Here is a 24,491-nt window from a genome sequence, read left to right as displayed (position 1 = left end):
AAAAAAAAAAAAAAAAAAAAAAAAAAAAAAAAAAAAAAAAAAAAAAAAAAAAAAAAAAAAAAAAAAAAAAAAAAAAGGGAAAAGATAAAGCGCTATAAAAATATGAAATATTTAAAATGTGAAAAATTTAAAAAGAAACAAAGTATTCAGCTATCTTTAGAGATCAGGGTAGAATACTTAGGTATATAAGAGAAGAATGGAAAAGAAAGGAGAAACTGTTAATCTAAGAACAATGCTGAGATGTATAAAACAAAGGATGAAATATGCAATGTGGACAGTTCACATTAGGTTTCTTTTTTTTTGAGACAGAGTTTCACTCTTGTTGCCCAGGCTGGAGTCCATGGCATGATTTTGGCTCACTGCAACCTCCGCCTGTCAAGTTCAAGAGATTCTCCTGCCTCAGCTTCCTCCCAAATAGCTGAGATTACAGACATGTATCATCACATCAAGCTAATTTTGTATTTTTAGTAGACATGGGGTTTCTCCAGGTTTGTCAGGCTGGTCTTGAACTGCCAACCTCAGGTGATCCACCCACCTCGGCCTCCCAAAGTGCTGGGATTACAGGTGTGAGCTACCGCACCCAGCCAAGATGGAGTTTCACAATGGTGGTCAGGTTGGTCTAGAACTCCTGACCTCAGGTATCTGCCTGCCTTGGCCTCCCAAAGTACTGGGATTACAGGCGCAAGTCACCGCACGTGGCCTCACATTAGTTTTGAAATGATGAAATCCTCAAGAAAAAGCCTTGTTTACTTACATTTATTTATTTATTTATTCTTTCTCCCTAGACTGCTCAGCAGGGAAGAATTTATTTATTTGAGATGGAGTCTCGCTCTGTCACTGAGGCTGGAGTCCAGTGGCGCAATCTTGGCTCACTACAACCTCTGCCGCTCGGGTTCAAGTGATTCTCCTGCCTCAGTCTCCTGAGTAGCTGGGATTACAGGCACCTGCCACTGTGCCCAGCTAATTTTTGTAGTTTTTAGTAGAGACGAGGTTTCACCATGTTGGCCAGGTTGGTCTTGAACACCTGATCTCGTGATCCAACTGCCTCAGCCTCCCAAAGTGCTGGGAGTGCTCACACCTGTAGGTGTGAGCCACTGCGCCTGGCCAAATAATTTATTTTTATAGATAGCAGTTTCCTTAGGAATCAACCTTTGGGCCACAGTAACAAATATTTGTGTATGACTTGGACTTAACCATTATCTTCTCTCTCCTCATAATGTCCACTACTAAATGAGTACTTCTACTTTAACATACTGAGAAAATTGTAGGACCACATGCACTCTTACAGGAATCCTATGCAAGTTTGCAGGTTTCTATACTGGCTTTTGTTACAGGGAATTGAAATTAGCTGCTGCTATTCGCCTATGCATTATTTCAGGGCAGGATTGTGCCTTGTCTTTCAACGGCTTTCCATTCATTCATTGTCCTTAAAGAAGTCCAGTCTTTAATATGGCATAAAATATAATCTGGTCCCCGCCATCTCTGGCTTTACCTCTCGGTGCTGTCCTCTGCCTGGCAATTTGGCCACACTTAAGCACTCTAGAATCATCAGTGTACTACACTTTTTCTGACAGTAGCTTTTGCACAGGTTATTTCACTTGCCCGGCATACTTTGTTCCATTCTTCTTGGCTAACTTACTTTCCTGGTTTCAAGAGATATTATTTTCTCTGCCAACTTCCCTTGAACCTCCCTCTCGTCTGAGTTAGCCTTTCTTTTTTCTTTTTTTTTTTTTTAAAGATGGGGTTTCACCATGTTGGTCAGGCTGGTCTTGAACTCCCGACCTCAGGTGATCCGCCCGCCTTGGCCTCCAAAGTGCTTGGATTACAGACGTGAGCCACCACGCCCGGCCTGGGTTAGCCTTTCAAGCATACCTTCCTCTTCCCTCATTATAGTACTTCTCACATCTTATTATAGTAATTGCATTCTTAATTACCTGTCTTACCAGCTCAAACTCTGTGAAACAGGTAACAGTCTTGTTCATGAACGTTTCTGCCATTTTAATCGTGCCTGGAACTCAGGAGGTACACAATAAACACTGAGTTTGCTAATGACAAACACTTGGCAGCACACAAATTCAGCAAAAGTTTCAACAGTTCTGTTAGAAGACATTTGGGGTTGAGGGGGAAAACAAACAAACAAAAAAACAACACAAAAAACAAGCCCGGTGAAATTAAGTGGCCACTTCAGGGAGCTCACTGCTATTTTAACGTAAGAAAATTCTGTACATGCACTATTAGCCACAGGGGAGATCAGAGGTGTTCTGTATGGCAAAGGAGGAGGAAGTTGCAGTGAAGTGAGTATTAAATGTTTATTTTGAGGACCTTCTGCTGTGACCATATAGCTAAAAAAAAAAATCACATTACATATCATTAATCAACTAGCTGTCTGTAGGTTTTAACTAGTACTAGCTGATCTCCTACCTTGTTTTTTTCCGGTTAATTTGAGTAATGATGCACTGCATGAAAAAGAAACTCAGATTGCCATTCTCACAGCAGTCTTTTTGATTACTTTTTGAAAAGAGGTAGTCTCAGTTTTGACCACCTGTTTATTGCAGAAGGAGTAACAAGCATCACTTCACATTTCAGCAGTGTGGTAGTCTCCATGGGGACTTTCTTGTCCATCGCTTAGATAAGCTGTGCCCTTTATTAGGCTAAAGCAGCAGTATTCTAAATGCAGTGGGTAAATTTGAGATTGACTGGATAAAGGTTCAACACTATTAAAGGATTAATACTATATTGTGAGCTATAATGCTTTTACAATAAATATGCAACCACCTTTTGGTTATCATCAGCTGGTATTGCATGTTTTGCTGTGGCTGCAGGAATAACAGTGGATTTAGAAAAGTATCAATGAGTCAATTAAGGATTGTAAAATCCCTGGGAAAAGCCAAGGAATGATCGGTCTTTCCTATATTCCCAATAAAATCACTCCAGAAGACAGACTAATACCAATCACTTCATTTACTTCAGGACATAATATACATTTTGACCCAGGGAAGGTGCTAAATAATAACCTTGTTTAATTTATCTATAAGAGAGTTTTTTTGCAAAGGTAGTAAAACCAGACAAGTGAATAACACACATCAAAGTCAGATTTAAAATGTAGGTCATGGCTCTGTCCTACTGTTAAAGATGCTACAAAGATATATACTTAGAATAGCACCCTGTTCTCTCTTGGGGAGGCTGTATTCAAGATGACAAGAATTACTCTAACATTGTTATAGACATAGATGTTGTCAACAGGGTCTTTCTGTGATTTTAGTAAAAAGAAACAGTGGAAACGTTATTCTAACTACTGACATGATTCACCTTATCACTTTGGCATATGGTATTACTATTTCTCCTATTATAGCAAGTTCTAGTTTTCCCAAGACCTTACTCTCACTCTTTTGGAAATAAAGTTTAAATATATATATTTGAAACCTTCAAATTAAAATGTTATCCTCATATATTCATGTACTAGATTAATATCGCCACATGTATCCTTTCCAATTTCAGGCAAAATAGACGTGCATTTAGAGTTGTTTAAAGCCAACCCAGCTTAATATCAAGAGAAATCATGACCTTTCATAGAATATTTGATGGAAAAAACACTGATTTTTAACACATCTTATTTTATTCAGATAGCAGTCTGATCACACGTGGTCCAACAACACTCAAATAATAAATCAAATATAACCAGATGTTAAAGATTGGTCTTCAAACATCATAGCCAATGATGCCACGCTTGCCTATGATCTCTCCGACATAAAACCACATCAACACCTCAGTGGCCACCAAACCATTCAGCACAGCTTCCTGAAAAAAGAAGCATACATTTTAAGGTATCTTTTTTTTTCTTATATATTTAAAACTATTCTTTTCCAGAATTAAGAGACAAAGAACATAGAGATGCTTTTCAAGCTAGAAGGCAGTTTTACTCAAAGTTGAGAATTATGAACATTACTTTTGTTCAATTGCTGAGAACCCTTGAACTTTCAATTTTCTAAGGTAGTCAGAGCTTATAAATTCTTTCAAAGCATTCTTTAAAGACCTGAACTGACTTAACCCTTTCATTATAAGTTTATGAGACACTTTATGAGCCCTAAAACAACCCACATCCTGGATAGCTGGCACATTTAGATAGGGTATTCATATGAAAGGATGGCTCTAGGAAGGCTGAATCTCTGAACATTTTTGTCTGGCAAAAGAAAATCTGCTGAAGGATGAAGTGCTGTCTCCCCCTTTAGATCTCATTTTTATTCATTTAGTATTTGACTTGACTCTTACCAAGTATCTGGTATTCATATCAACATTTTAGTGCCCCAAAGAGAAATATACACATATGGCTCAAGAAAGCAGTTATTAATACATGCAAAAATATGGATCTTGAAGCTCTAGTTGAAAAAATAACTTTGCATAACAAAACTGGACCTTTTCCTTTTAGCACTTCTGGAAGTGAATTTTCCCCATCAAATTAGGCCAGAAGCTTATGGAAGTCTTCTGAAAAGCAACCATATTTCCCAGGACGTAGGCTCTAAAATCCACAATTATTTAGGCTTTTTATACTTTGTGCTTGGATCATGCAAATAAAATCCAAGTTCCAATTCTTTTTTTTTTCTTTTAAGAGATAGGGTCTTACTCTGTCACTCAGGGAGTAGCACAATCATCGCTCACTGCCTCCTCTAACTCCTGGGCTCAAGCAATCCTCTCACCTCAGCCTGACTACAGGTGCATGCCACTGCACCTGGCAAATTTTTTTCACTTTTTTTGGGGCAGAGATAGGGCCTTGCTATATTGTCCAGGCTGGTCCTGAACTCCTGGCCTCAAGTGATCCTCCTACCTTGGCCTACCAAAGAGCTGGGATTACAGGTAGGAAGTGACTGCGCATGGCCACAGGTTCCAGTTCTTATAGTTTTTAGATTTTATCTTCACACAATTCAATAACCCAGGTTTGGTACTTTTATCCTACATATAAGAAGTGTTAGCTTCCTGACTGTGATATAGTTCAAGAGATACTTTGGCTGAATAGGGGACAATTCCAGGAATACAGATGAAAAAAGTACAGACTCAGCAAAGCAAGCCATCATATTTTAGTATACTATCTAAACAGGAAAGGGGAAAAAAAAATCCCAATAAATATCCTTACTTTTTTGCTAGGTTTAAGACGCTTAGGAAACTAAGACATAAAATGGGCTAATTATTTCTACCCTGGTGACAAAATTAGAAAAATAAGTATCTTCCTCAGCAGTCAAAAATAGGATTTAAACCTCCAACAACCAGAGCATCAGAGCCAGGATGACCCCTGGGTCCCATTCCTAAGACGTGGTTACTTTATTTTCCCCTTGACATACGAAGACTTAATTTTTAAATAGTCAGTGTCCAGTTGAAGGCAGAACACTAATCAGATTTCAAGGCCCACAACTTGGGGACTAGACTACCTTGTGTTGAGGGAACTCTGCCACCTGCACACAACCCACGGCTAAAGTAAATTCAATGACACTACTGCCCTGATTACTCCTTAGGATGTGGTCAAAACAGCATCAAATGTTTCTTCTGTTCTTTTCCCCAAGACAGTGTCCTGAAACTGTTAAATTAAGTCAGCTGGGCATGGTGGCTCATGGCTATAATCCCAGCAGTTTGGGAGGCCACGGTGGGTGGATCACCTGAGGTCTGGAGTTTGAGACCAGCCTGGCCAACATGGTGAAACCCTGTCTCTACTAAAAATGAAAAAAAAAATTAGCTGGGTGTGGTGGCATGCGCCTGTAGTCCCAGCTACTCAGGAGGTGGAGGCAGGAGAATTGCTTGAACCCAGGAGGTAGAGGTTGCAGTGAGCCGAGATTGCACCACTTGCACTCCAGCCTGGGGGACAGAGTGAGACTCCATCTCAAAACAAACAAACAAAAAACTTTTTTTTCTCGTTATGTTGGATTCAGCCTCATTGGAAACACATATATTAATCAAAACAATCAGAAAAATCCCAAGGGAAGACATTTTCTGTTATGCACATCCGTTTTCATTTAGCCCATGGTTACCTTAACTGTGAGTTGTTTGAAGCTACCAGTCTGAGCACTATTGACTATTTCTTTCAGGCTCTGAATNTGTTGGTCAGGCTGGTCTTGAACTCCCGACCTCAGGTGATCCGCCCGCCTTGGCCTCCAAAGTGCTTGGATTACAGACGTGAGCCACCACGCCCGGCCTGGGTTAGCCTTTCAAGCATACCTTCCTCTTCCCTCATTATAGTACTTCTCACATCTTATTATAGTAATTGCATTCTTAATTACCTGTCTTACCAGCTCAAACTCTGTGAAACAGGTAACAGTCTTGTTCATGAACGTTTCTGCCATTTTAATCGTGCCTGGAACTCAGGAGGTACACAATAAACACTGAGTTTGCTAATGACAAACACTTGGCAGCACACAAATTCAGCAAAAGTTTCAACAGTTCTGTTAGAAGACATTTGGGGTTGAGGGGGAAAACAAACAAACAAAAAAACAACACAAAAAACAAGCCCGGTGAAATTAAGTGGCCACTTCAGGGAGCTCACTGCTATTTTAACGTAAGAAAATTCTGTACATGCACTATTAGCCACAGGGGAGATCAGAGGTGTTCTGTATGGCAAAGGAGGAGGAAGTTGCAGTGAAGTGAGTATTAAATGTTTATTTTGAGGACCTTCTGCTGTGACCATATAGCTAAAAAAAAAAATCACATTACATATCATTAATCAACTAGCTGTCTGTAGGTTTTAACTAGTACTAGCTGATCTCCTACCTTGTTTTTTTCCGGTTAATTTGAGTAATGATGCACTGCATGAAAAAGAAACTCAGATTGCCATTCTCACAGCAGTCTTTTTGATTACTTTTTGAAAAGAGGTAGTCTCAGTTTTGACCACCTGTTTATTGCAGAAGGAGTAACAAGCATCACTTCACATTTCAGCAGTGTGGTAGTCTCCATGGGGACTTTCTTGTCCATCGCTTAGATAAGCTGTGCCCTTTATTAGGCTAAAGCAGCAGTATTCTAAATGCAGTGGGTAAATTTGAGATTGACTGGATAAAGGTTCAACACTATTAAAGGATTAATACTATATTGTGAGCTATAATGCTTTTACAATAAATATGCAACCACCTTTTGGTTATCATCAGCTGGTATTGCATGTTTTGCTGTGGCTGCAGGAATAACAGTGGATTTAGAAAAGTATCAATGAGTCAATTAAGGATTGTAAAATCCCTGGGAAAAGCCAAGGAATGATCGGTCTTTCCTATATTCCCAATAAAATCACTCCAGAAGACAGACTAATACCAATCACTTCATTTACTTCAGGACATAATATACATTTTGACCCAGGGAAGGTGCTAAATAATAACCTTGTTTAATTTATCTATAAGAGAGTTTTTTTGCAAAGGTAGTAAAACCAGACAAGTGAATAACACACATCAAAGTCAGATTTAAAATGTAGGTCATGGCTCTGTCCTACTGTTAAAGATGCTACAAAGATATATACTTAGAATAGCACCCTGTTCTCTCTTGGGGAGGCTGTATTCAAGATGACAAGAATTACTCTAACATTGTTATAGACATAGATGTTGTCAACAGGGTCTTTCTGTGATTTTAGTAAAAAGAAACAGTGGAAACGTTATTCTAACTACTGACATGATTCACCTTATCACTTTGGCATATGGTATTACTATTTCTCCTATTATAGCAAGTTCTAGTTTTCCCAAGACCTTACTCTCACTCTTTTGGAAATAAAGTTTAAATATATATATTTGAAACCTTCAAATTAAAATGTTATCCTCATATATTCATGTACTAGATTAATATCGCCACATGTATCCTTTCCAATTTCAGGCAAAATAGACGTGCATTTAGAGTTGTTTAAAGCCAACCCAGCTTAATATCAAGAGAAATCATGACCTTTCATAGAATATTTGATGGAAAAAACACTGATTTTTAACACATCTTATTTTATTCAGATAGCAGTCTGATCACACGTGGTCCAACAACACTCAAATAATAAATCAAATATAACCAGATGTTAAAGATTGGTCTTCAAACATCATAGCCAATGATGCCACGCTTGCCTATGATCTCTCCGACATAAAACCACATCAACACCTCAGTGGCCACCAAACCATTCGGCACAGCTTCCTTAACTGTGAGTTGTTTGAAGCTACCAGTCTGAGTGCTATTGACTATTTCTTTCAGGCTCTGAATAGCTCTAGGGATCTCAGCAGGGGTGGGAGGAATCAGCTCAACCTTGGCGTAGTACCAAAATGTGGCCAACTGAGGCTTCGAATAAGTCACAGCAGCTGGAAAACAAGACAAAACAAAAAAACCAGGATGAACTCACTAGAGACCAAAAGAAGCAGATGTGTGGGCCGGACAGAAATATTTATTCATGCATCACCTTCATTCACTGCTTGTACCAAATGTGTACCCGGTGTGAAAAGTCAAAGCTGCTCCCTGGTAACAAGAGGCTTTTAAAGAAGCAGAACACCTGTGCCACAGGGACGTTCAATCAGGCAGGATGCTACAAGCACATTCAATTATGCCAGTTCTTCACTAGTGGCCAGCTAGAACTGCATTTCATTTATGAATGACAAATCTAGCTAACTGTAAAGATGCTAGAAGCTGCATTTAAAAACAAGAGAACAGTCAGTTTATTCATATTTTCTTGTAGAAAGACCAGCAAATTTGAAGAAAGAGGAAGAGGTGAAGAAAGGGATGAAGGATTTAGAATGGCACTCTTAAGAACAAGATTAAAACTTATCATAACATTATCTATAAATCCAGATGCAATTATAAAAACTGGTACCCATTTTGGTATCCTTATCAATATGTGCTGGATTAAATTCTTTCTCTAACAAAAGCACAGCTGCTCCTCTTCCAAAGACACCACAAATAATAAAAGTAAAACCTACATGTATTGTTAAGAACAGCCAAAACTAGAATCTATTACTAAGCTGGAATTCCTCAAGGTATTTACTATCTCAAGAGAAGAGATCATTAGCAACCAGGGTAGCTGTGTGGATTGTGGTAGTGATTTCAGAAAGAGAAAGACATTTTTTATTTTAAAAAAATTACAAGAGAGGCTAGGTGCAGTGGTCATGCCCATAAACCCAGAATTTTGGGAGGCCGAGGAGGGAAGATCACTTGTGGCCAGGAATTTGAGACCAGCCTGGCCAACATGGTGAAACCCTGTCTTTACTAAAACTACAAAAATTAGCTGGGCATGGTGGTGTGTGCCTGTAGTCCCGGCTACTTGGGAGGCTGAGGCACAAGATCACTTGAACCCGGGAGCCAGAGGTTGCAGTGAGCCAAGATCTCACCATTACACTCCAGCCTGGGGGACAGAATGAGACTGTTTCAAAAATTATAAGAGAAATGTAATAAAAATAGCATGAACATCCATAAAGTGTCTGTTGTTCAAAGACTGATTACTCAAGCCTCTTGGTGTTTTCCTTGTATTAACTGCCTCTATTTAAGTATTTCTGAATTACTATCTCCCTTGTCTCTCTCATCTTCTGTGTTTGGGGGTATGGGCATACCTTGAAGCAGACACAAATCTCCAAGAGGTAGTTCCAAATAGAACTGCCAATGCCTGTAAGATGGGGCAAGCAAAAAAAGTACAGTCTTGTGGACCAGTCAACCAACTGTCTTTAATATTATCTCCAACACTGAGGCAGGAGAATTGCTTGAACTTGGGAGGAGGAGACTGCAGTCAGACGAGGTCGCGCCACTGCATTCCAGCCTGGCGCCTGGTGACAGAACAAGACTGTCTCAAAAACAAACAAACAAACAAACAAACAAAACTCCAACACATAGGCATTTCACCCTATAAAAACATGATTCAGTATACTGTACATAAACACTATTTTAGGTGCTAAATTTGTTTCTTAGGGGATACAGGTTCAAGAGTTTGAAACTGCTTTACATGTATACAAGAGATAAAACATAATGAATGGTAGATGGTGGGAGCTAGGTTTCTCCGTGGAGGTGAAGCAAGAATAAACCCAATGGTACTGGGTTAGAGTTGGACTCATGTTTAGCTTAATACGTACACTGATTAATAGACACAGAAACAATTTTATATACACATATTCATGTATCTGCATGGGTTAGTACACATGTATACACATATACCCATCTATATGGATACATATCTACATCCCTGTCAATTGAAGGACCTAGAAGTGTGATATTCTAGTAGCAAGGAACATACACAGCACCCAGACCTTAGTTTCTCAATTCTATTGTCCAATAAAACAAACTAAGGATCCTTGGAGAAATGCCTGATTCTAAAGCAGGGACAGGGTAAATGCAATATAAATCTGAAGCATCTTGTAGCACTAGAAAGTGAAAGGGCATGTCAAAGGGACAGACAGGTGCTAACCCGAAAGAGCTTTCGAATAGCTGAGGCTGAAATAATTTGAGCAATAATATGATATTTGATATACAAAGTACGAAATAAATGTGCAAGTCCATACAATAAGTGATTAGATAAATAAAAGGAGAAGAGACAAATCTTTCTCACAGAAGAATTCTATTTAATTTATGTAGATATTCCCTCCTATAGGAGATGGAATCCCCCACTGTAATCACACCCTGCCTTTATGGGATAGGCTTAGTTATTTGTTTCTAAAGAACAGAACACTGAGAGAAAAAACAGTAATTTTACAGAGGAGGAACCTATAACCAAGTGATGAAATCTTTTATCACCAGTGATGTCATAGGAACATCATATACCTCCTGACATGTGATTAGGGCACCTCATCCCTTTGGCATTTCCTCAAAATCCATAGTTCCAGACTAAGCATGAGAAAAACATCAGACCAATCCAGATTGAGGAAATTATTCAAGATACCTAGACAGATACTTAGACAAGACAGATACCTAGACACCTTAAGACTGTCAAGGTCAGGAAAGATGAGGGAAGAGTGGGAAACTGTCCCAGACCAGAGAAGGCTGGGAAGACACAGAAGCTAAATGCAATGTGGTACACTGGATTGGACCCTGGAACTGAAAGAGATTAATGGAAAAACTGTTGAAATACAAATAAAGTCTACAGTTTAGTTAAGGGTGAAAAAAAATCACACTCTATGATCTTCCTAGGCAAGCCTGATGATAAAATTACTTATTTCCATAAGCCTCTTTGGCCCCTTAGAAGAATTAACACATGTAGTCAGTAATTTTTATTAACTATTTAACACTCACATTTAATACACTAGCCTATGTATGTTATGAAGCAAAATGTAGTTCCACATTAACATTCTGGCCCAGCTGAGTCCTCCTTTCTAAGTACTTTTGGAAGAATAACAAGTTATTTTTCAATTGTTCACAATAATGGAGGGAAGGGTTTATATATTTCATAAAATTACTTACTTTTCCTTTTAGATTTTGTCATTAGTTTGCAATTCCTTAATATGTGCCACCGAAAAAATGTGAAAGCCACACCAGAAAAAAAAAAATCCACTTGAAATATGCCTTAAATCATCCACAAAGTCCAGAGTGAAGCCTCCAATCTTTTTTTTCTGTTTTTTTTTTTTGTTGTTGTTGTTTGTTTGTTTTTTGTTTTTCTTTGAGACGGAGTCTCACTCTGTTGCCAGGTGGAGTGCAGTGGTGCGATTTCGGCTCATGGCAACCAACCTCTCCCTCCTGGGTTCAAACGATTCTCCTGACTCAGCCTCCTGACTAGCTGGGATTACAGGTGCCTGCCACCACACCCTGCTAATTTTTGTTTTAGTAGAGACGAAGTTTCACCATGTTGGCCAGGCTGGTCTGGAACTCCTGACCTCAGGTGATCCACCCGCCTTGGCCTTCCAAAGTGCTGGGATTACAGTCCTGCACCACCACACCTGGCGAATTTTTGTATTTTTAGTAGAGATGGGGTTTTATCATGTTTGCCAGGCTGGTCTTGAACTCTTGACTTGAAGTGATCTGCCTGCCTTGGCCTCCCAAAGTGCTGGGATTACAGACACGAGCCACCATGCAGGGTCATCTCTTTTGATTTATATAAAATCGAAGAGCTCTATGATAGATATCGTGTTAATCTTAGTAAAGATTTTCTTGCAAGTTTAAGAAATTGTTTAGGAAAATGTGTAAAATGTTTCACTGGTAGGCTGTGAGGTTCTGCAGGAGAGGCTTCAATAACTCAGAGTTTGGCTGGTGATGGAGGGAAGAGAGGAGAGAATGAATAAAATACCCGGATGGCCCTGTGGCTCACGCTTGTAACTCCAGCACTTCGGGAGGCCGAGGCGGGAGGATCTCTTGAGCCCAGGAGTTAGAGACTAGTCTGGGCAACATCACGAAATCCTGTCTCTACAAAACATACAAAAATTAGCCAGGCATGGTGGTGTGCGCCTGTGATCCCAGCTACTCAGGAGGCTGAGGTGGAAGGATCGCTTGAGCCTGGGAGTCGGGGGCTGCAGTGAGCCACTGCAGAGTGAGTCCCTGTCTTCTGGGGTGGGGGGCAGGAAAGAAAGAAAATAAAATACCCAAATCAAACTCAAACACAGCAAAATAGGCTCAAAAATATAACATTTTTTTAAAAAATTCTGTTTTCTACGAACATTTTATAAATCTGAGCGAAAGTTAAGAGATCTGACCTTCAGTCGCTTACTGGAATATAGCACACCTAGGAAAAACTTACGTCAATTTAGCTTATCTCACTTCAGGAATAAAATGAAAAGCTTACCACTGAGAAGACAATTGAAATATTAACTGGCCGAATAAACTAGTACTCAGGGGCTGGGATTATTCAGGGTTATTGTGAAATACAGCGGTCTACCAGTGAGGCTCTTCAAGCTGAAAAAATTCCACGAATGCTAAGGTGTAAAAACAAAGATTACTGTTTATACGGAACCCATTCTATGATTCTCGGGGCACGGATACTCATCCATGAAGTCCATTTCCACCTAAAGCTTCCCTCAGATTAAAGCGGAAGTATCTCAGAATCCGTCAAAGGAACGTTCAAAAAGCTCACCCATCCTTAAACATTTCTGTAGACTTCCAAATATTTCACTGAGAACCGGACCATGTGATGAGGCCGAATTGATGCACATTCACACGCTTCTGCCCTTCCTTTTCTTGGCTCTCCTAACAGAGCCAAGCCGCCCAGATCCCTGCTCTTAGCGATCTCAGGGGGCGTAATGGCTGCAGCTGCCGGGCATCCTTCACGCTACCTCTCTTCCCCGTCATGGCTAGAATTCAGGAACTTCTAGGCTGTGTAGAGAACCCAATCTGCAGGCCAAGCGAGCGGAAGGCTGAAGGAGAGTCGCCAACCTGCCTCCAGCTCCCTCCACCTGCAGGCCATCCCGCCCCGGCTCCCGCAAGGCCCCTCGAGTCTTTGCCGCCTGCTTCTACCTCTCAGGCCATCGCAGGCCTCCTCGCCGTCCGTGTGCCCCCCCTCGCCAGTCTCATATCGGGCTCACCGTTCACCAGCGCCGGGGTCTTCTCCACAAGGTTACGGATAAATTGGGCCATGGTTCTGGAATGGAAAGTCCGTCGCCCCGAACGGCCAGTTGAATGTCACCCCCCCGGAAGGACCCACTGCAGGACCCCGTCCCACTTCCAAGGTCAGGCCGCCTCTTTCCGCGCCGGTCCAAGATATTTAAATGTCCAAAGATCTTTGCAGGATCTAGTCTGTCAATTTATTTTTTTCAACATGGAGGAGAAAGTGGATATGAAAAGGTGATATTAGAGAGCATGTGAAGAACAGTGGGATGCTGCAGAGAAGCAGGCATTTTGTGGGGCAGCCACTCGTAGAGACCCGGAAAACCGGCAAGGAGGGGAAATGCGCATGCGCCCTGAAGCTGCAGTGCTTTTCTTGCAGCCGACCTCCGCGATTTCGCGCAGGGTTCCTTCGCTGTGATCCTGCTGACCTAGTATGAAGTCAGTATTGGAGAAGAGTTCGCTGAGAGATTCTTTTAGTCCAACACGATCGTTGTACAGAGGTAGAGAGGGTCCAAGGCCAAATCTGTAAAGTTAGGGGCCTAGCAAGCACCACACAACCTGTAACCGGCTCAATCCATAGCCCATTTTATTTTTATTTTTTGAGGTAGTCTTGCTCTGTCGCCCAGGCTGAAGTGCAGTGGCACGATTTCGGCTCACTGCAACCTCCGGCCCCCGGGTTCCAGCGATAGTCGTGCATCAGTCTCCCGAGTAGATTGGACTACAGGCACCAGCCACCACGCCCGGCAAGTTATTGTATTTTTAGTAGAGACGGGGTTTCACCATGTTGGTCAGGCTGGTCTCGAACGCCTGGCCTCAAATGATCCGCTCGCCTAGGTGCTGGGATTACAGGGTGAGCCACCGCGCCTGGCCCCATAATCCCCAACCTTTTTTTTTTTTTTTTTGAGTTGGAGTCTTGCTCCCATCGCGCAGGCTGGAGTGCAGTGGCGCGATCTCGGCTCACTACAACCTCTACCTCCCGGGTTCAAGCGCTTCTCCTGCCTCGGCTTCCCGAGTAGCTGGGATTACAGGCGCGCTACCATGCCCGGCTAATTTTTGTAATTTTAGTAGAGATGGGGTTTTGCCATGTTGGCCAGGCTGGCCTTGAACTCCTGACCTCAGGTGATTCTCCAGCTTTGGCCTCCCGAAGTCCTAGGATTACAGGCGTGAGCCACTGCGCCCGGCCGATAGCCCTTTTTTTTTTTTTTTTTTTGAGATGGAGTTTCGCTCTTGTTGCCCAGGCTGGGGTGCAATGGCGCGATCTCGGCTCACCGCAACCTCCGCCTCCTGGGTTCAGGCAATTCTCCTGCCTCAGCCTCCTGAGTAGCTGGGATTACAGGCATGCGCCACCATGCCCAGCTGATTTTTTGTATTTTTAGTAGAGACGGGGTTTCACTATGTTGACCAGGATGGTCTCGATCTCTTGACCTCGTGATCCACCCACCTCGGCCTCCCAAAGTGCTGGGATTACAGGCGTGAGCCACCGCGCCCGGCCGCCGATAGCCCTTTTTAAAGCTGATTTTTTGTAATCCCACTCTCCCCAAAATCCTCTATCAGGATTGGAATCCATTTCCCCTAACTCCCTAATTAGCTACAAGGAGCTGTGTAGATGTCAGGAACAAAATCACACGTACTGAACGCCAACACTATGCCAGGCATTTTGTAATTTAAAGAAAGCCTGTGTCTTTTTTTTTTTTTTTTTTTTTTTTTGAGACGGAGTTTCGGCCTTGTTACCCAGGCTGGAGTGCAGTGGCGCGATCTCGGCTCACCGCAACCTCCGCCTCCCGGGTTCAGGCAATTCTCCTGCCTCAGCCTCCTGAGTAGCTGGGATTACAGGCACGCGCCACCATGCCCAGCTAATTTTTTTGTATTTTTAGTAGAGATGGGGTTTCACCATGTTGACCAGGATGGTCTCGATCTCTTGACCTCGTGATCCACCCGCCTCGGCCTCCCAAAGTGCTGGGATTACAGGCTTGAGCCACCGCGCCCGGCGAAAGCCTGTGTCTTAAGGCATTGTTCCCGTTGAGACTGAGCTTGAAAAATGACCACACAATTTGGAAGTGGCAGAGTTGAGATCTGAAGAAGTTGGAATGTAAACTCAGAGATGGGCATTCTATGAGATCAGGCATGGTGCTGATTTGAGCATACTTCCTAGAGAAGATCCTTGAGCCGACGTGTGAGTGAACAGCTGTATACTACAGAGCTGAAACTTCATAGTTTAATATGAGAAGGAAAAGATGTTATGTAGGGAAGTGGCATTTGATGAGAGGAACAGAACTGTAAATATCCTGGAGAAGTCTGAGCAGAAGTAAATCTCTGATTTATGGAATGGTTAGAGAGGTGAAAAGAAAAATTAGAAGTGATATCAGGAGCTAAGAACTTTTCAATGAAAGAGTGATTCTCCTGCCCTAGTATACTGCAGAGAAGTCAAATTAAGGATGGGAAAGTTAATTTAGCAATATGGAAATCTTTAACATTAATGCAGCTTCAAAAAATTAGGATAGAAGCCAGGGTGAATTGTGAAGAAATATGACTGTAAAGGATTACAAGCCAGAAAACCAAAGGGGGATGTGCAACTCGGGAGAAATTGAAGACAGAGAGAGGCAATGATTTATTTATTTAGAGATGGGGGTCTTGCCATATTTTCCAGGCTGGTCTTAAACTCCTGGCCTCAAGCGATCATCCCACTTCAGCCTCTCGCTTAGCTCTGGGATTACAGGCACAGGCCACCCTGCCTGATGAGAAGGGATATTGACAAGAGCCCTAATGAGGCAGGAAAGGAGAAATAGCCAGGGATCTATGGGGCCTTTTCCACAGATGGGATGATGGGAGAGAAGTCTGAAAGTCTTCAAAGACTCTGAGGTTTTTATCTTCCCAGCAAAATAGAAGACAAAGTCATCAGAGTGCAAGCGGTAAACGGGAGGGGAGGATGGGAAGGAATTTGAGGAAGGAGGCCAAAGTTTGGAATAGCTGAAGGATACACAGAAGGGTTGTTGGGCAACAACAGAGACAAGTCTGTGGTTGCACCATTCTAAAAATTTTGTTTATCCTCCATCAATGGTCTGCAGTTTGGATATTGCAGCAGAGGGGAATGGCTGAGTTAATCTAGACTGAGATCTTGCATGGCAGGGGTACAGAAACGAGCAAGCAAAGGGAAGATAACAGCAAATGATTCCAGAGACCTGGGGTTCAGGCCAGACAAAGGAAAAACAGTGAAGCCAAAAGAGAGCTGGTTAGGAAAACCATGCCATGACATTCATCTCCTGAGGGTAACCCCAGGGTCCCCTCCAGAGGCCTGGTATGGCAGGCTGGGTCAGCCAGGTCACACATATTTGATATTACCTATCTAAAAAAAAAGAGTGAAAAGTCAGAATCCTCTAAGTTTTCAGGGGGATTTCTGAAACTGGCACTAACTTTTCATATTGTAATAAAGTGATAACAAAGGTTGTAAGTCAGGTGTTCATTTATTAAATACAAGTTTTGAACAAACACTGCCAGGCAAGTTTGACAAGTAGTAACCTTCCTGGAATGTTTCAAAATACAGTTGTGTTGATCAAGTTTTATTTCAATCAACCTTTTTGTTCTTCATTTTCTGTTTCTAGGTTCATTTCCTGTTGAGCAATTAGAGCATGTGCATTATTTCCTCACATGACATCAACACTGCAGCATCAGCCTCTGGCTTGTAAAGGCACCCAGTAGACTTATGCTCTGTGCAGTGGCTGCTTAGCAACCAGCATCAAATAAAGTAATGAAGCTTTTGTAGAGTGTGATACCAAATAGCAACTGGCATCTTCACCTGCACCATTAAAAAACCTTTAAAGTTTCCTTCAGTTTTCACATATCCATTGAAAACTATATTAAAAAACAAAACCCACACTGCTTGATAAAACATAAACAATTTTCCAAGTTTAGTATTAGCCTCTTGGTAAGTTATGAGCAATACCAGAGCTGAGTAAAGAGTCTTCATTTTCTGTCATATTCCAGGAAAGCCAACACATGAAACTAGGTATGTTAGAAACTCAGCTCTACCAGATTTAGAGCTGCTTCTAAGTTCCAGACGAAACACCTTTTTAAGCTTCCACGGGTATATACACATGGTGTTGAACCAAGATGATAACTTTTTAAAGTCTAATTTTTTTGGATGTCCTTAAATTACTTCACCGAATGAAAAAAGGCACAGAGGACACTTGGTTTCCTTACCGTAGTGGCCTTAAGCTACACACTTGCCTGTGCAAAGAGTTTACAGATATTCAGCAGCATTAATGGTGCCATAGCCATTCATAAAAACTTCCAGGAAAAGAGCTTAAGAAAAGAAGACAAGCTTGCCAGAAAAGGCTTACAATCTGAAGGTTAAATACAGAAGAATACAGAGACTGGAGGCAGCATGGAGGTTGTTAACTAGGAAGCTGCTGGGAATAGCTGCCTTCTGAGTTTTTGTGCCCATTTTCCTCCTGTTTTCTCCTGAAAAACTCTGGTCTTCTCCCCTCTTGTTTTTAAAATGAAAACAGTCTACTCGATTGAACATCCTACTAGATTGGGTTTGGAGGATAAATGCAAATAGGCAGAAGCTTATTTTATACATAGTTCATTCTCTGAGAGGGAAAGAAGGATAATAAATATTGAATGAAGCTAATTTTAGAAAACAAATCCTGTCAACCCATGCCTTAAAGGCCCGGGGAGCACACTGAATGAATCTTACATTCTGGCATTTGCAAAAGTGTCCTCAACTTCTTTTTCATTTATAAGCACAGCAACAGGCAACATCTATTTTATATCTGGGGTGGGAAGCCCTCTTAAATTTGAGGCTTTCCAGTTGATACCATCAAAAACACATCAAGGACTGCTTATAGCCACTTGTGTTGAAATATAAAACTACTGTTTTATTTGAAAGAGACCGTAGTTAATAACATGTTCCAAATGAAGCAGTGACACCCGTTTCTTGATCCTATCACTTTTCTTGTCACTTATGATATCTCTGGGTTTAGAAAGATAGTGATATAAAGACAATCCATAGGGGAATGTCCCTAGTTAGCATATTAAGCTGCACAATTGAGTAGTGAGCTCAAGCTCAATTACAGTGGTGTCCATCCACTTACTAACTACACAGGGCTAAGTGTATATTTAAAATGGCTTATGGACAAGGTTGTGCTCAGATTCCTACTTTGTTAATTGAAGACCTAAGGCTGTGTTAGAAGCAGCCCTTAGAAGTCAGGTCACAAGCCCAAACAAATATTAACTATATACATTTTATAATCTCAGAATTTTGTCAAGAATGAGTATGTTAGTAAACATGGCCACATACTACATACATCTCACTATGGAACAGAAAATATAAAGTGGTACTCAGTTTACCCTAAATCAACATAAAAAAGCACATGGTGTGTGTGTGTATGTATATATCTCACACTATACACTATTGATATTAGTGTCTTAAAATGACATTTTTCATGGATATGATACTCGCCTAAATCTACTTAGGCCTAGTCCTTGTAGAAACACATTTTCATAAGAGAATAAGGGCCCAACAGTCTCCTCACCCCAGAAATTTTTTGACTAAAGTGTCAAAACTACATCTCCCTTACCAATCCTCATTAAAAAGACTCTATAACAAAATTAAGAGCTACCAACAGAAGTTGCATAAGATTCCTTTAAATTCTTTAAAAAAAATTCTCATCTATCATCTTATTCAAAAGTCTACACAAACTTCAAGGTATCTGCTTTTATGTGAAGTTATTCTGTAACACAGAAAAGGGCTTAAGTATAGATCATGAGGACTAGTAAATACACAGGATAACACAAGATTTTCTGATAATATCAGCTGTCACTGAAATATGTGACATTATATATTTATAAAGGCAGCACTCACCAAAAATGTTTGAACAGTAATTGGAAGAGAAATAGGGTGGTAGGAAGTTTTAGTAGTTGAAATAATATAATTTCATTTAAGAAAAGGAAGAAGAAAAGAATATGAGGAGACAACAGAGGGTGAAAATTAGTGATGATTTCTAAACTTGGTGATGCTATAATTTCCTGCAAGCCAGGGGAGCACTGTCAAGTTCTTAGGAATCTTAACTATCATAATTTCAGCAAGAGCAGTTCTCTAATTTAGAAAAAAAAAAAAAAAAAGAAAAGGAACAGAACCAGAAAGAGAGAAACCACAAACAATTGTTTATCTGCACTCTGGGGTTGGTTTTGGTTTGGTTAGTTCACAGTATCTATTCAAGTTGCTCCTTTTGTTGTTTCCTCTCTGCAAGCCACCGTTGGATTTTTTCTTTTAGTTCTGTGTTTGGCCGGATCTGGTCCATGGTGAGGGGACTACGGTTAAAAGGATCTGTTTGGTCACTGGGATGAAGAGAGAAAGAGAAATCGGGTTATTTCCATAAGTTCTAACATTCTAAGCCAAAAATAGAACACCTGGGCATTTCATCTTAAGAATGAAGCCAGAGTTTATTATAACTTTGAGTCAGATGCTGAGTTGGGGTTAGAAAGAGTAAGAAAAAGATGATTCAGGAGCCTTCCTTCCTTTCTTGTTTCTTCCTTCCTCCCTCCCTCCCTCTTTGCTTCCTTCCTTTTTTTTTTTTTTTTTTTGAGACAGAGTCTTGCCCTGTCATCCAGGCTGGAGTGCAGTAGCACCCAGGATTGAGTATAGTGGCATGATATCAGTTCAATGCAACCTCTGCCTCCTGGGTTAAAGCCATTCTACCACCTCAGCCTCCTGAGTAGTTGGGATTACAGGTGTGTACCACAACACTCAGCTAACATTTGTACTTTCAGTAGAAACAGGATTTCACCATGTTGGCCAGGCTGCTCTCAAACTCCTGGCCTCAAGTGATCCACCAGCCTTGGCCTCCCAAAGTGCTGGGATTACAGGTGTGAGCCACCCACCCAGCCTCCATTTCTTTTTTTTTTTTAATTTTTAACTTTTTTTTTTTTTTTTAAAGACAGGGTTTCAACATGTTGGTCAGGCTGGTCTTGAACTCCCTACCTCAGGTGATCTGCCTGCCTTGGCCTCCAAAGTGCTTGGATTACAAGTGTTAGCCACCATGCCCGGCCAGCCTCTACTTCTTAATAAACCTTATCTCAATACTGCTGTTCAGATGATACTTAATTACAAGAGCTTAAAAAATGCTATGCTTCTGTCACCTTTAGATTTCTCTAAGGCAGAGACACTGTACACTTATGTCAGTGTAAATAACTATTTGTAATTAAAGTGACAGATTCTTAGAGCAATATAAGAATTTAAGGAAGAAAGCCTTGTAGACTAACATTTGATTTGGTTAGTTGATTGCTATGCATGTAAATGCAGATCATGGTTTTCTGACATGTAAGTAGGTTTATGACAGGTGTCAGGTTTTTGGCTTCCCTAGACCACATTAGAAAAATTGTCTTGGCCCATACATAAAATATATCAAGACTAACAATAGCTAGTAAGCTAAAAAAACAAAAATTGCAAAAAAAAAAAACAAAAAAACACCATGTTTTAAGAAACTTTATGAATTTGTGTTGGGCCACATTTTGAGCCATCCTGGCCCACACATGCAGCGAGGACAAGCGTGGTTTATGACATACTTTAAGGGCTAATACATCTTCTCTCTATATTGAGGCCACTATAAAATATAAATTTTCATTGACACTTTGCAAACGACATACCACCTAGCATAGCATAATCCATATAGTGAATGCTTAATACCAAATAGCATGAGGTAGAATTTTTTTTTTCTTCTGAGACAGAATCTCGATCTGTTGCCCAGGCTGGAGTGCAGTGGTGCAATCTTGGCTCAGTTATGATTGCAGTAGTGCAGTCATAACTCAGTGCAGCCTTGAATTCCTGTGCCCAAGCGATCTGCCTCAGCCTCTTGAGTAGCCAGGACTACAGGCATATGCCACTACAGTTGGCTAATTAAGAATAATTATTTATTTTATTTATTTTTTTGAGATGGAGTTTCGCTCTTGTTGTCCAGGCTGGAGTGCAATGGTATGATCTCAGTTCGCCACAACCTCTGCCTCCTGGGTTCAAGCGATTTCCTGCCTCAGCCTCCCAAGTAGCTGGGATTATAGGCATGAACCATCACACCCAGCTCATTTTGTGTTTTTAGTAGAGATGGGGTTTCTCCATATTGGTCAGGCTGGTCTTGAACTCCTAACCTCAGGTGATCTGCCCGCCTTGGCCTCCCAAAGTGCTGGGATTACAGGCATGAGCCACCATGCCTGGCAAAAATAATTTTTTTGTAGAGATAAAACAATTTTGTTTTTTTTTTGAGACAGAGTATAGGTCTATTGCCCAGGCTGGAGTGCAGTGGTGTGATCTCGGCTCACTGCAACCTCCACCTCTCAGGTTGCAGTAATTCTCCTGCCTCAGCCTCTGGAGTAGCTGAGATTACAGGCATGTGCCACCATTCCTGGCTAATTTGTTTATTTTTAGTAGAGACAGGGTTTCACCATGTTGGCCAGGCTGGTCTCGAACTTCTGAAAATGATCCACCCACCTCTGCCTCCCAAAGTGCTGGGATTACAGATGTGAGCCACCATGCCTGGCTTGCTATAAATTAATTTTAAATATGGAGAGGCCAAACAAGGTGGCTCTGCCTGTAATCCTAGCACTTTGGAAGGCTGAGGTGGGTGGACTGCTTGAGCCCAGGAGTTTGGGACTGGCCTGGGCAACACAGACAGACTCCTTCTCTACAAACAATACAAAAATAAGCCAGGCATGGTGGTGCATGGCCTGTGGTCCCAGCTACGTGGTGGGGCTGAGGTGGGAGGGTTGCTTGAGCCCAGGAAGGTGAGGCTACAGTGAGCTGAGATCATGCCACTACACTCCAGCCTGGTGACAGAGCAATACCCTGTCTCAAAAAAATAGATAAATAAGTATATAAATAGTGTCTCTCAGTACCCATTTCTACCTAATGCTGCACTAAAAAAAGTTAAGGGGCCGATTAAGTAGCTAATAAGCTACCATTTATTGCTTCATTCCTGTCTTTTCTTTCTTTCTTTCTTCTTTTTTTTCTTTTTTTTTTGAGACGGAGTTTCACTCTTGTTACCCAGGCTGGAGTGCAATGGCGCGATCTTGGCTCACCGCAATCTCCGACTCCTGGGTTCAGGCAATTCTCCTGCCTCAGCCTCCTGAGTAGCTGGGATTACAGGCACGCACCACCATGCCCAGCTGATTTTTTTTGTATTTTTAGTAGACACGGGGTTTCACCATGTTGACCAGGATGGTCTCGATCTCTTGACCTCGTGATCCACCCGCCTTGGCCTCCCAAAGTGCTGGTATTACAGGCGTGAGCCACCGCGCCCGGCCTTTCTTTCTTCTTTTAAAGACGGAGTTTCACCATCTTGGTCAGGCTGGTCTTGAACTTCTGACCTCAGGTGATCCGCCCGCCTTGGCCTCCAAAGTGCTTGGATTATAGGCGTGAGCCACTACGCCCAGCCCATTCCTGTCTTTTCTACAGTTATCAAGGGGCAGACTGTCCAAAGAATAGGCAGCCTGGGGAAAATTCATGTATACCATGGCTGATACAACAACAGCAACAGGATGTGAGTTAACCCACATGGTGAATATAATGTAAAACCTGAATTGAAAAAAATAAAAAACAGGCTGGGTGTGGTGGCTCATGCCTGTAATCCCTGCACTTTGAGAGGCTGAGACGGGTGGATCACTTGAAGTCAGGAGTTCAAGACCAACCTGGCCAACATGGTGAAACCCTGTCTCTACTAAAAATACAAAAATTAGCTGGATGTGGTGGTGCATACCTGTAGTCCCATCTATTTGGGAGGCTGAGGCTGGAGAATCGCTTGATCCTGGGAGGCAGAGGTTGCAGTGAGCTGAGATCACGCCACTGCAGTCTAGCCTGGGTGACAGAGCAAGACTGTCTCAAAAAAAAAAAAAAAAAAAAAAAAAAAGGCCAGTTGTGGTGGCTCACACCTGTAATCGCAGCACTTTGGGAGGCTGAGGTGGGTGGATCGATTGAACCCAGGAGTTCAAGACCAGCCTGGGCAACATGGTGAAACCCTGTCCCTACAAAAAATACAACAATTAGTTGGGCGTGTTAGTGCATGCCTGTAGTACCAGTTACTTGGGAGGCTGAGGTAGGAGGATCACCTGAGCCCAGGCTGGAGTGCAGTGGTGCGATCTCGGCTCACTGCAACCTCTGCCTCCCAGGTTCAAGCAATTCTGCCTCAGCCTCCTGAGTAGCTGGGACTACAGGTGTGCACCACCATGCCCTGCTAATTTTTTGTATTTTAGTAGAGACGGAGTTTTACCATGTTGGCCAGGCTGGTCTCAAACACCTGACATCAAGTGATCTGCTCACCTCAGCCTCCCAAAGTGTTGGGATTACAGGCTGTGAGCCACTGCACCCAGTCAGAAATTATTTTCTTAAGGCAGGAAGAGGTAAGGTTAGAGTTAGCATTTCTCAACAGAATGTTTTGTTTTGCAATGTTTATATCACTAGCAATTAATTGATACCAAAATGCCTTCCAACATATCAGTAAATCAATAATATGTGGTATCTACTGGGTGCAAAGTACTGTATCAGGTGCCTGAGAGAAAAAGATAGCAAACTAATATATATCTGTGCTCTTGAGTCTGCTTTTTGGGACTGGCCTACCTGAGCAAATGTCTCGCAATGGTGGATCTATCCACAGTGACTCTGGAAGATGGCAGCACCACAGGGTCACACATCAGTGTGCTCATAATGGGATCCAGGAACTCATCACAGGCATCTGCATAGGTTTCCTCTTCCTGTTGTTGGAGGTCTGCAAGAGACTGAGTATACAACACATGCTAGTTAGAGTGAATTCACGGTGTAGCTGAATTCAGCATGCTCAATGACTACACCTTAATCCTGGTCATTAATAACCCTTACAGTGATAGTGACAAATGTGAGCTTCACTTTCTCAAAAACAAGTCAAGATAGATATTCTAGGAACAAATTTAGGATTGAGCCCCAACGTTGCACCTTCAAGTTGGCTCAGCTGCTGGTAGTCATACTGGAACTGGGTTTAAATGTTAGGAGGAAAAGAAATATATGACAAACAACATCCATCTGGCAATAGTTCTGTTGT

At 41.7% G+C, this 24,491-nt stretch overlaps 2 protein-coding genes across 4 annotated transcripts in view; both read right to left on the bottom strand.

The window, feature by feature from the left end:
- Positions 1-3,594: 3,594 nt before the first annotated feature.
- Positions 3,595-14,300, bottom strand: ATP5MG (ATP synthase membrane subunit g). 2 transcript variants are annotated; one of them, XM_017523421.1, is made up of 4 exons: positions 13,410-14,300; positions 8,176-8,288; positions 6,015-6,062; positions 3,595-3,798 (listed from the first exon to the last, which is right to left on the bottom strand). In XM_017523421.1, the coding sequence occupies exons 1-4, from the start codon at positions 13,459-13,461 to the stop codon at positions 3,700-3,702; spliced, it is 312 nt and encodes a 103-aa protein (XP_017378910.1). In that variant the 5' UTR covers positions 13,462-14,300; the 3' UTR covers positions 3,595-3,699. The 2 variants fall into 2 exon arrangements, with proteins under 2 accessions (XP_017378910.1, XP_017378911.1); XM_017523422.1 differs by lacking the exons at positions 3,595-3,798; positions 6,015-6,062 and having other exon boundaries at positions 7,924-8,288.
- Positions 14,301-16,873: 2,573 nt separating this feature from the next.
- UBE4A (ubiquitination factor E4A) overlaps positions 16,874-24,491 on the bottom strand; it is a 45,549-nt gene continuing 37,931 nt past the window's right edge. For both annotated transcript variants that reach the window (XM_017523419.2, XM_017523420.2), the window contains exons 19-20: positions 24,035-24,192; positions 16,874-19,770 (exon numbers count right to left, since the gene is read on the bottom strand). In XM_017523419.2, the coding sequence (XP_017378908.1) occupies positions 19,644-19,770; positions 24,035-24,192 (285 nt within the window). In that variant the 3' untranslated portion in view covers positions 16,874-19,643. The remainder of the gene's footprint in view (positions 19,771-24,034; positions 24,193-24,491) is intronic.

This window comes from Cebus imitator, unplaced genomic scaffold, assembly GCF_001604975.1.
Source record: "Cebus imitator isolate Cc_AM_T3 unplaced genomic scaffold, Cebus_imitator-1.0 Scaffold28, whole genome shotgun sequence".
Taxonomy (NCBI): Eukaryota; Metazoa; Chordata; class Mammalia; order Primates; family Cebidae; genus Cebus; species Cebus imitator.
The sequence above is the reverse complement of the archived record's forward strand: the minus strand, read 5'-3'. Positions and strand labels throughout refer to the sequence as shown.

Coding starts and splice junctions, on each gene's coding strand:
- ATP5MG (XM_017523421.1), bottom strand. CDS start 13,461: ATGGCCCAATTTATCCGTAACCTTGTGGAGAAGACCCCGGCGCTGGTG. Junction 8,289..13,409: donor GACCCCGGCGCTGGTGAACG/GTGAGCCCGATA, acceptor CTTGTTTTCCAG/CTGCTGTGACTTATTCGAAG. Junction 3,799..6,014: donor TCAAACAACTCACAGTTAAG/GTAACCATGGGC, acceptor TTCTTTTTTCAG/GAAGCTGTGCTGAATGGTTT.